Consider the following 12,359-nt stretch of genomic DNA (forward strand, 5'->3'; position numbering starts at 1 on the left):
TTCAGAGCAGTCAATGCGCACACTCTGTCACACAGAGGCGGGCTTTCAATGAAACACACAGCGCTGCAGCATGCAGCCCCGGCCAATGGGAGGGCCCCATATACAGGGGTGACTGTCGTGGCGGGGCCAACAATCAGAGCTCTGATTGGTGGACGCCCCTTTCGAGCGGGAGAACAGTTTGCCAGGCGTTGAGAGGAGGTGGAGACTTGGAGAGATTCAGATGTTCCTGAATTGGTGTGGAGTTTCTGGACTTTCGCTGGGTAAAGGTGCAAAGCAGCAGCCAGGTTTCCGGCATCCGGCCTGGCGGGCAGCCTGAGGGAAATGTGAGGTCGCCGGCCTGACTGACCCCGGGGTGCGAACCTGCGAAGCCTTCAGCGAGGCGAGGCGGAGGCGCTGGAGATCGGGCCGTTGGGGGGAGCAGTGGGGCAAGTCCTGGTTTAGCTCCGTTGGCTGGACGGCTGGTTTGTAATGCGGAGCGAGGGCCAGCAGCGCAGGTTCGATTCCCGCACGGGCTGAGGTTATTCATGAAGGCCCCGCCTTCTCAACCTTGCCCCCTCGCCTGAGGTGTGGTGACCCTCAGGTTAAATCACCACCAGTCAGCTCTCCCCCTCAACGGGGAAAGTAGCCTATGGTGATCTGGGACTATGGTGACTTTATTTCACTTTACAGTCATTCCTGATCTTGGTCTTGCTGCTTTCCTGCTCGCTCCTATTCTCCCACGATTCTCCAAGACACCAAAAATCTGTCCGCCCCGGCCTTAAATATAATCAGCAGTGGAGAATCCACCACCCCCTGGGGAAGCGAATTCCAAAGATTCACAACCCTTTGATGAAGTAATTTCTCCTCACCTCAGTCCTAAATGATTGGCCCCAATATCCTGAAAGTGTGTCCCTGTGTTCTACATTTACAAAGAAACATCAACAATAGAAGCAGGAGGAGGCCATTCGGTCCTGCTCTGCCATTCATTATGATCATGGCTGATCAGCAAGTTCAATACCCTGACCTGCCGTGCCCCCCTTATCGCTTTATCCCATTAGCCCCAAGAGCTATATCTAAATCCTTCTTGAAATTACACGACGTTTTGTCCTCAACTACCTTTTGTTGAATTTCACAGCTTCACCACTCTCTGGGTGAAGAAATTTCTCCTCACCTCAGTCCTCAGGTTTACGCCTTATCCTCAAACTATGGCCCCAAGTTCTGGACTCCCCACCATTGGGAACGTTCTTTCTGAATCCATCCTGTCTAATCCTGTTAGAATTTTATAAGTTTCTATGAGATCCCTCCCTCGCACTCTTCTAAACTTCCTGGTCAACGGGAGACCGTCCCACCTGTCAAGCCTCCTTCACAACCTTGTATGGTTCACTGAGATCATCTCGCAAACTCCGGACAGCGTAAACCGACGTAAACCTGCGGCCCATCAGGGTTCTTAGTGCGGCCCCCACCAGACGTTTTGTTGAGCGTTGCCCAGGCGCAGGGCCGCCACATTCCGCTGATTACCACCCGTGTCGTTTTTTTCCTACCGGTCTGACTGAAGTGATTCACACGTAAAGCGAGGGCGAGAGAAGTGAGGAGTGAGCGGGTTGCTCACAACATCGACTGGGAGAGCCGTGCGCTCCCGCTGCGTCCAAAGTCTAAATAATTATTTTGTTTTTCTCAGTTGAAGTTGATGACAGTTCTATTACTATAAAAATAATTAAGTATTTTCGATGATTCGTTATGAAATATTCGGCGTGTATTTAATGTATTTAATCTTATTCACGGGGTCACGGTTAGTGAACAAGCCCGCCTCCAGCGAACGGCACTCTGGCGCTCCGGCGTGAAACACGCGGCTGGCAGTCCGGACAATCCAGCTCCTTACTCCAATTCCCTTGCAATGAGGACCGACATGCCTTTCACCCTCTTAATGTTTTGCTGAGGGTTTGCCGGAGGTTGGGCCTATATTCTTGGCTTGTAGCTGCAGAGACAGAGGATGTGCCAGCCATGATTTTCCCAAATCCCCTAGATTCTAGAGTAGCCCCAGCAGATTGGAACTCGGTTACTCCAGAAAGGAGGGTGAGAAACATCAGGGAAATAATTGCATCCCTTGGTGGCCCTTCCAGGAGGCTCAAACAAGGAAGGCCAATCAGAGGGTGAAGCCCATCCCTCTTCCACACCCAGCCTGGCCAGAGTCACCCAGGCAGCCGAGAACCGGAGATCACGTCCACCGCCATTTTGTCACGGTTTTACCCTTCTGTGCAGTTTGGCTCCAAGATCCCTTTTTATTCAATGGGGGATTTGCATTTATATAGCACCTTTCTCAACCGACGGACGTCCCAAAGTGCTTTGGGCCAGCCAGGTGCTTTTTGAAGGGCAGCCACGGTTGCAAGGCAGGAAACATGGCAGCCAACTGGCCCGCACCAAGATCCCACACCCAGCGACACAGCAAACGGCCAGATCGTCTGTTGTGGCGACGGCGATCGAAGGATAGATCTTCCTTTCTGTCTTCTACCCCCTGGGGTCGAGAATGATTTTGTGCCCACCGTCCCGTCCCCCATTCCGACACCTTCCCCTCATCTCCGCACGCTCCCGACGAAGACTCGCAAGGTGCTTTCGCGGATGGGCCTTCTCGATTTTCGTTAGCCGGGAACATCCACCACACGGCAGGGATATTTGGCCTTGTCCAGGCAATCGGGAAATAACTCCCCCTGGCTCTGTTTGGAAATCGTGGGATCCTAGAACCCCTGCCTTGCGGTAAGAGGCCATTCGGCCCATTGAGTTTGCACGACCCTCTGAAAGAGCACCCTGCCTGGGCCCGCTCCTCCACCTTATCCCCGTAACCCAGTAACCCCACCTAACCTTTCTTGGACACTACGGAACAATTGATCATGGCCAATCCGCCTAAGTTGCACCTCTTTGGCCTGTGGGAGGAAACCGGGGCACCCGGAGGAAGCCCACGCAGACACGGAGGAGAACGTGCAAACTCCACACAGACAGTCGCCCGAGGCTGGAATCGAACCCGGGTCCCTGGCGCCGTGAGGCCGCAGTGCTAACCGCTATGCCGTCCAGGTAGCTGCGGATCTTCTACTGCGGGATACGGAAGGGGGGAGTAGGGGGTGCAGGGGAGCATTTGTTTAAAGTGCCGCCCGAAAGCCTGCACCTGCGGTAGTGCGGCACTCTGTCAGCACCACGCTGGAGAATCAGCCCAGATTCTGAGGCGCAAACTACAAGGACCTTGGGGGGAGGGGGTGACAATCGCAGGCACTTGCTGGTTTAAATGCATTGTACCGGAGAAGAGCAGTAAATCCTATCAACCATCTGCCCATTATATCGACCTGCCAGCTCCCAGCTGTGCGTGCGGCTGTGCTCGGGGAGGGGCAGGGGGTGGAAGTGAAATGAAAAGAAAGTAGCACTTGAGGAAAGGTCAAAATGTCGTTGGTTTGCGATGCAGTTCAGCATCTCTCGGAGCAACGCGAAAAAAGAGCGACTCACATCAGGAGCCAGAGGGAGAAAAAACAAGCACTCGATCGAAGATTCCCTTTGTGCATTGCACTGTGCGAGATTGTGTGGGGAAGTGGGGGGGGGGGGGGGGGGTGCGAGATTGTGCGGGGAAGTGGGGGTGGGGGGGTGGGGGGGGGGGGTGTTGGGCAAGAAACCATTCTCGCTGACCTTAGCTGAAGGAAATCGCCCCGGCTTTGTGTTACTTAGCGAGGGCTGAGTACCAGACAGGTCCTCGGAATCCCTGCCGAAGCGTCCTGCTGTTAAAGCACACACAAATAGCAGCGCAACGTTTTGAGAATATCTATAGCCTGATTCTGAGCACTGAACGGTTAAATGGCTTGCTGAAGGAAATCTGCAATGATTCCCCCCCCCCCCCCCCCCGCCCCCCCCACACCACCACCACCGCCACCACACCCCCCATCTACCCTTCCTCCTTCTCCTCCGACCGGCCACCCCATCCCTCCTTTGCCCCGCATCTCTTTCTCTTTCTCGCTCCATCTCTCGCCTATTTTCTTCCTGTGTGTCTCTCTCTCTCTCTATCTCACTCTCTCTCTCTCTCTCTCTCTCTCTGTGTCTCTCAAGCTCCCGTTCCCGGGGGTATTGCTGCAACTCTCTCTCTTTCTCTCTCTCGACCAGAATAGCGTCTGCCGCGAAAATGAACAGATGCTCACACGCGAGAGAAGAATTTCCTCTTGGTGCATACAAGGTACAATTTGAAATTTTGCTTTGCGTCCCGAGAGCTCGGGGCGGGAGGGTATTTCGGAACGAGGCACCCACCTACCCACCCACCGCCACGAATAGAACCGGGGCACGTTTTCTCAGAGGGTTTTTTTTTTTAACACGCACAGGCCGGGAAGGGGGAGGATCGGGTTGGGCTGGGGTTGTGCGTGACTGCACAGCAAACCAGCTGACAGTTGAGAGCCCCTGATAAATTGTCAACTTGGGACCTGGAGGCTGAAGCAAGGTGTTCCTGCGAGCACTGAGCTCATTGCTTTGCGAGCTATGACGTTGGCACAGTTTGATCGGAGGGAGAAAGCTCTGGTAGGTGAACGGCAACTAGATTATTTTCTGTCATTGTCTGGCGTTGAGGTGGGGGGGGAGCGGGGCTGATGGTTAAGGTGGCCCGCGGGGGGGGAGGGGGAGGGCGTGGGTGGCTAAATCTCTTTCCTCGCTGCCTTCGGCCGGGGAAATTGCGGCCTGTCGCGCGGGGCGGGCGACAGGGGCAGCCCTCCCCCCCGCCCCCCCCCCCCCCCCCCCACCCCGCCCGCCCCGGACAAAGGCTTTCAATCTCGGCTTTTTCTTTTTTGTTTCTCTTAAGTGCACGCGCTCTGCTGACGGAGCAGGGTCCCTCAGGATGTGGCGGCAAGGGCTGAAATCAGCCATCTAGTTTTCTAGTGGGGGAAGGGTGGGGGGGGGGGGGGGGGGGGCAAGGTTTTGCCGCACTCGGAAAGGGGGTCGGCAATTTCTTAACATCGACGAGACAAAAAAAAATCGGCTCGGTCTCAGTCGCTGGAGGTGATTTTTGTTCCTCTCCCCCCCCCCCCCAGCTCGTTAATATAGATATGATGTTCGAGCAGTCGCAATGTTGAATTGGGGGCTCCCTCAAAATGGTAGAAGGCGATGTGATTGGTGGGGCTCTAATGTGGGGGGAGGGGGGGAGGAGGTGCACAGCGAGGAATGATATTTGACAGCTCTTGACAGACCCGGTTGAAATCACTGCAGTATCTTATCCTCTGCTAATGAATTGTCAGAAATCAGTATCTTGCATTGTGCCCGTCTCCTTTTATTAGTCAGTTGCCTTAACCACCCCCCCCCCCCCCCCTTCTTCGCCACCCACCACCCCACCGATCCCCTTTCACCCAGGGACACGATTTTCCTTTTTAATTTGCAATGCTTTTCCAGAGCTGGTCAGGAATCCCGGCTTGCCAGCTGAAATGCCCCCTGGCAGGGCTGAATGCCCCCCCTCCGCGTCTCCCCACCCCACCGCTCCACACACTTCTCGGCCGCATCCAAGCGTTCCGGCATGCCGCAGCCTTTCCGAACGAGCTCTTTCCTCGGGATGAATAATTCAAAACCTCGAAGGTCTCTGCTCCCCCCCCCCCACCCCCCCCCCCCAACTAATGTCCCCGAAGGGATAAAAACAAACCGGCATTGTGGAAAAGCTCCGGGTGCCAGAGCATAGGTCGCCACGTTAGATACCGTTACCCCTGGCAACGCTGAACCGTTCTCTCCCGCCTTCCTACCCCTCCCCCCCACCCCCGCCGAATCAAGAGGATTATCCCTCAGCCCGCCTGCAACGTCTCGTGTCACCAGTCTTTCCTACGTTGAGCTGATGTCGCAACACGGTGAACGAGACATTAGTCTTCACAAAGAGTCACCCAGACCCGGAACATTAAGCTCCCTCCTCGCTCCGCAGATGCTGTCAGACCGGCTGAGATTGTCAGGCATTTTCTGTTTTTGTTACAATACTTGACCTGGGCGACCCGCAGTTCCGTCCAGCCCAGGAGCATCGTGGGTCTGACTGCGAGCGGCCCCAGTGAAATGAGTTTGAACCTCCTTAAACCCATAACTCATGGGCACGCCCCCACGACAGAGGCCAGGAGCCATTGGCCCTTATGCCGGTGGTCCGCGGGAGCAAATACCAAATTGGCGTCAATCCCTCTCTCTCTCTCCCAATTCCATCCACCCCCCACCACCATCATCAATGCCCTGACCGCTGCCTCGACTACACCCTCCCCTGGGACTGGATGCAGGGATTGTGTTTCTTGTGGCTGGAGGGTCGAGAACACGGGGTCACAGGAGGAGGAGGCCATTTGGCCTATCGAGTCAGCACCGGCTCTTCGAAAGAGCCCCCTACCTCGGCCCACGACCCCGCCCTATCCCAGTAACCCATTGATCACGGCCAACCCACCTAACCTGCACACCTTTGGACACTAAGGGGCAATTTAGCATGGCCAATCCACCTAACTTGAATGAGTAGAAGGGGGTGCTATACCCCACCTGGGCCAGAACTCAAACTGCAGTCCTTTCATAAATAAAATACTTGTACTAAGTTGTGGCTTGCATTTAAATAGCGCCAGCCGTGACCTCAGGACGGCCGGCTGCATTTTACAGCCAATGACATGCAGCGGTAATTTAGACATGGCAGCCAATTTGCGCACAGCATGATCCCGCATAATGGCTAGATATTATTCATGTTGGTCAGGGGGTAGATATTGAGCAGAACACCCGGGAGAACTCCGCGACCCCACCCCCACCCCCCCCCTGAAGAGTGCTGTCGATTGAGGCAAGGGCGGCAGGTCAACAGGGCGATGTTATGAAATGTTCGTGTCCATAATCGTGGTACCACTCAATTAGGGGCTGGTTTAGCACAGTGGGCTAATCAGCTGGCTTGTAATGCAGAACAAGACCAGCAGCGCGGGTTCCATTCCTGTACCGGCCTCCCCGCACATGTGCCGGAATGTGGTGAATGTGGCTTTTCACAATAACTTCATTGAAGCCTACTTGTGACAATAAGCGATGATTATTTTTAAAAAACTTTTTCAAATATATTTCCCCCAGAGATGCTGTCTGTTAGTTATTGGGGCAGACACACAACGCCACCAGGACCCCCAAGCACCGGCCCACGTATCTATCCCCTTGATCCTTGAGCCTAGCCAGTGACGTATGGAGGACATTCAACCACAGAAGGCTTCGCAGCCTAATAATAATCTGGAGTGGGGGTTCTGGGCGGGTGGGGGCACTGCTCAGACCAGAGATAGGGTTGCCAACTGTGACAAAATGTTTCATCGCTTGATTTGGCCACACCCACGCTCCAGCCATTAGTCAGCCAACACGTCCGTCCTCATGACTCACGCCCTCACTCTGCCAATTGAAAAACAAAAGGACTCATTGCCCAATTGGACGGTGCTCGACTGTCAGCCAAACAGCCTCTCCCCCACCCACCCACCCCCGTCTCCCCCCCCACCCCCCACCCACCCCCCCCACCTCCCCACCCCCACCCCACCCACCCACCCCCCCGCCTCCCCACCCCACCCACCCACCCCGCCTCCCCAACCCCCCCCGCCCCCCCACCGCCCCCCACCGCCCCCCCGCCCCACCCCCCCACCGCCCCCCCGCCCCACCCCCCCACCCCCCCCACCCCCGCCCCCCCCCCCCACCCCCCACCCCCGCCCACCCCCCTCCCCCACCCACACTTTTGCAGTCCACTTTGCTTTAGGGCCCTTCCCATGTACTGGAGCCTTGAGGCCGAGGTCTGGAATGGAGATTATCATTTTATTTTTTTTAATTGAGAGTACCCGATTCATTTTTTCCAATTAAGGGGCAATTTGGCGTGGCCAGTCCACCTACCCTGCACATCTTTGGGTTGTTGGTGCGAAACCCACACAGACACTGGGAGAATGTGAAAACTCCACACGGACAGTGACTCAGGGCTGGGATCGAACCTGGGACCTTGGCGCCGTGATGCAGCAGTGCTAACCACTGTGCCACCATGCTGCCCTGAGGTTATCATTTTAGCAGCTTGTCCTCACTATGTGGAATGGAAGTGCGCTGTCACTTAGCATTAGGGAAAGGGGGAAAAATGTGGAGCAAAACACCTGATAATCCCTCTCTTCAGGCAAATAAACAACAACCCGGACACCCATCTGCCATCATATTTCATCTTCCCTCTTTCATTAACACCAACTCAGTCTATTGGAATATTATTAAATAACTCTCTGTACAGCATTTACTTCCTGTGCACAACCCTTACTGCTCTGTCATCACAAGATTTGGTCACACAATTTTTAATTGTAAATGTCAACATTCTCCATTTGCTATGTCAACAATCACGGTGTAGTTGCAGCTTGTGGCCACTATGTGGCTCTGTGGGGTGCGGTGCTGAAGCCGTTTTCTGACCACGGGTAATTTGCCAAGTTAATTAAGTTTAACTATTTGACTCAGTTTACTCGCCAGGTTCGTGATTTAAAAGCTGATCATTCTCCGTCATTTGTTATTCTCCGTCGGATGTATAATGGAGGTAATTCCTTAACAACTGAGCAAAAAAGGGAGATGTTTCTTTCCCATTGGCCCATTTTAGAAATTATGGAGCAGGTCAAACAACTTCCAGGCCTGCTTTGTGCTTTCTGAAGGAAATGGGGCGAGATTCTCACCGTGGATGCTTTGGAGAGGGTGCAGAGGAGATTTACCAGGATGCTGCCTGGACTGGAGGGCATGTCTTATGAAGAAAGGTTGAGGGAGCTCGGGCTTTTCTCACTGGAGCGAAGAAGGAAGTGAGGTGACTTGATAGAGGTGTACAAGGTGATGAGAGGCATGGATAGAGTGGGTAGCCAGAGACTTTTCCCCAGGGTGGAAATGGCTGTCACGAAGGGACATAATTTTAAGGTGATTGGAGGAAGGTATAGGGGAGATGTCAGAGGTCGGTTCTTTACACAGAGAGTGGTGGGTGTGTGGAATGCACTGCCAGCAGAGGTGGTGGAGTCAGTCATTCGGGACATTTAAGCGACTCTTGGACAGGCACATGGACAGCAGTAAATTGAAGGGGTGTAGGTTAGGTTGATCTTAGATTAGGATAAATGGTCAGCACAACATCGTGGGCCGAAGGGCCTGTACTGTGCTGGCCTGTTCTGTGTTCTATGTTCCCCCAGCCGCGTATTTCTTGGAGACGCGCCATTCGCTGGCGGCAGGGATCCATATTCCCGCTGCTTGTGAATGGGATTTCCCAATGAAACAATCCCACACCGCTGGGAAACACGTGGGAGGGGTTCCATTTCCGGGAGTAAACAAGGATCCCAACGGTCAAAGAATTCCGGCCAATATTGGTTTGTGCAATCACAACAAAAATCTGTAAACTCCAGTCTTCTGCCCGATACTGGAGAGTCGTAGGGCACTGGTAGCTCCTGATCTCACAAGGCGGTGGTGACTGGCTCTGTAGGGGCCGGTTTCGCTCGGTGGGCGAGACAGTAATGCAGAACCAGGCCAGCAGCGCGGGTTCAATTCCCGTACCAGCTTACCCGAACAGGCGCCGGAATGTGGCGACTAGGGGCTTTTCACAGTAACTTCATACTTGTGACAATAAAAGATTATTATTATTATTTTACTCTGCGGGAAGGGTCAGAGCAGGCCCTCCTCCACAGGGGACAAACAAGACTTATTGCCCACTTTGAGGCAATTGTTCCAGAGAAGTAGCGAACCATGTGTGACTGCTCTCAACCCTTAAAAGAACAAGGATGAAGGTAACCTTTGTCAAAGCTCTGACATCCGGACTCAAAACATTGGCTCCCATCTCTGTCAGACCTGCTGCGATTGTCCAGCACTTTCTGTTTTTGTATCAAATTCCGTCCTTGCTTTACTGGCCGTCGAGGCATGTTATCCGGGCCTCGAGGGCCTATTTCCACGACCCTATCCAGTAGCAGGAGTCCCGTATCCAATCTGGGTACCACACTCTAGAAAGGATGCCAAGGCCTTGGTGAGGGTTCAGCACTGCCTGAAGTGGCTCATTCATGGGGGCCCTCTTGCCTCCGAATCTTCAGGCTGTGAGATTAAAGCCCCACTCTCGGGTTTGAGCACAGGAATCTAGGCCAGCACTCTAGCGTAATACTGAGGGAGTGCTGCCCTGCTGGAGGTGCCGCCTCTGGGATGAGAAATTAAATCCAAGGCCCGACTATCATTAACTCGACAGGATTCAAAAGATCCCATAGCACGATTTTGAAGAGGGGGGGCTATCCCCCAATCAACACCACAAAAAAACGATGGTGTTATTTATCACATGAATATTTCTAGGAGCTTGTTCGTAACCTGCTTGCTACATGGGCAACAGTGACCACACCCCATTGGCTACGAAGCAGTCTGGGATTTTGGGATATCTGATGGTCATGGAAGGCGCTATCTTCATGCAAGTCTTTCTTTCTGAGGAGATTTACCAGGGGGATGTAAAAGGTTAGTTATGCAGAGAGACTTAACTTGACATCCTTGAGCCCCCCCCCCCCCACCCCCACCCCCCGGCAGCAAGGGGATGGGTAGGTTATCGGGGGAAGGAATGCAGGATTGAGGTTATGATCAGATCAGCCATGATCTTATTAAATGGTGGAGCAGGCTCGAGGGGCTGAATGGCCCGCTCCTGCTCCTCGTCCGTTGTGTATAACAGCTCTCCAAAATATCAGTGCTCCTTCAGTGCTGGCCCCCTTGCACTGCCCCAAATTCCATGGCTCCGCCGTCGCTATTCTCCAACAATGCTGCAAAAACTATAAATCTTCGTCCTTAATTTTGCATAAATTCTTTTGCAAATGTATTTAGCCCTCATTATTTCTAAAGCTGATGGTAGGTGGGCAGGACGGTGGCACGGCGGTTAGCACTGCTGCCTCAAGGCGCCAGGGACCCGGGTTCGATTCTGGCCTTGGGCGACTGTGTGGAGTTTGCACGCTCGCCCCCCTGTATGCGTGGGTTACCTCCGGGTGCTCCGGTTTCCTCCCACAGTCTAAATGTGCACGGCACCACAGTGGTTAGCGCTGTTGCCTCACAGCGCCAGTGTCCAGGGTTCGATTCCCTACTTGGGTCACTGTCTGTGCGGAGTCTGCACGTTCTCCCCGTGTCTGCGTGGGTTTCCTCCGGGTGCTCCGGTTTCCTCCCAAAGTCCCGAAAGACATGCTGTTAGGTGAATTGGACATTCTGAATTCTCCCTCTGTGTACCTGAACAGGCGCCGGAGTGTGGCGACGAGGTGCTTTTCACAGTAACTTCATTGCTGTGTTAATGTAAGCCTACTTGTGACAATAATAAAGATTATTATAAAGATGTTCAGCTTAGGTAGATTGGCCATGCTAAAATTGTCCCTTAGTGTCTAACAATGTGCACCTTAGGGTGGATTAGCCATGCTAAAATTGTCCCTTAGAGTCTAACAATGTGCACCTTAGGGTGGATTAGCCATGCTAAAATTGTCCCTTAGTGTCTAACAATGTGCACCTTAGGGTGGATTAGCCATGCTAAAATTGTCCCTTAGAGTCTAACAATGAGCACCTTAGGGTGGAATTGGCCATGCTAGAATTGTCCCTTAGTGTGTGTCCAAAGATGTGCGGGTTAGGTGCATTTTGGGGGGGGCCTGGGTAGGATGGTCTTTCAGATTGTCGGTACAGTCCCCATGGGCTGAATCGCCTCCTACTGCACTTCGGGGATTCCATATTCAGCAGAATTCTCAGATGGAGGTGGGTACTGTATGTAACCGTATTCGTGGGGGTTAGTAACACTTGAGTGCAACTTCCTTGGCTTGAATGGTCGGCTGCCTCCCCTTTGGTCGAGCAGCACGGTAGCATAGTGGTTAGCACTATGGCTTCACAGCGCCAGGGTCCCGGGTTCGATTCCGGCTGGGGTCACTGTCTGTGCGGAGTCTGCACGTTCTCCCCGTGTCTGCGTGGGTTTCCTCCGGGTGCTCCGGTTTCCTCCCACAAGTCCCAAAAGACGTCCTTGTTAGGCAATTTAGACATTCTGAATTCTCCCTCCGTGTACCCTAACAGGCGTCGGAGTGTGGTGACTAGGGGTTTCTCACAGTAACTTCATTGCAACGTTAATGTAAGCCTACTTGTGACAATAATAAAGATTATTATTATTTGTTCGAACCAGGGAGGTGGTTCCGTCGGATGTTGGATTAGAAACACATCAACAATTCCGGAATGGTTAGCTTTATCGGGTTAATGTGCGGAATGTTACTTCACGTGGCTTCGGGAATTTTCTGCTCAGCACATAATTAGTGCTTTAGTCACCAGCAGCGGCTGGATAAATAAATCTATGCAAACAATTGTTTGTTCTGAACTTGTAAATATTACGAGACGGGGGCAATGTTGCTCTGGCTCCGCCTGGTTCTCTCAGCTTGACACACTTCCCAAACCGC

General features: G+C 53.3%; 1 protein-coding gene across 5 annotated transcripts in view; it reads left to right on the forward strand.

Annotated features, from left to right (window-relative positions):
• The first annotated feature begins 3,962 nt into the window (after window positions 1-3,962).
• LOC140403268 (ELAV-like protein 2) overlaps window positions 3,963-12,359 on the forward strand; it is a 258,076-nt gene continuing 249,679 nt past the window's right edge. For 2 of the 5 annotated variants that reach the window (XM_072491044.1, XM_072491045.1), the window contains exon 1: window positions 3,968-4,183. In XM_072491044.1, coding sequence (XP_072347145.1) covers window positions 4,133-4,183 — 51 coding nt within the window. In that variant the 5' untranslated portion in view covers window positions 3,968-4,132. Of the gene's footprint in view, window positions 4,184-4,361; window positions 4,519-12,359 lie in introns of those variants that run through there. The other 3 variants (XM_072491048.1, XM_072491047.1, XM_072491046.1) reach the window with 3 other exon arrangements.

The sequence above is a fragment of the Scyliorhinus torazame genome, chromosome 27 (assembly GCF_047496885.1).
Source record: "Scyliorhinus torazame isolate Kashiwa2021f chromosome 27, sScyTor2.1, whole genome shotgun sequence".
In the NCBI taxonomy this organism is placed as follows: domain Eukaryota; kingdom Metazoa; phylum Chordata; class Chondrichthyes; order Carcharhiniformes; family Scyliorhinidae; genus Scyliorhinus; species Scyliorhinus torazame.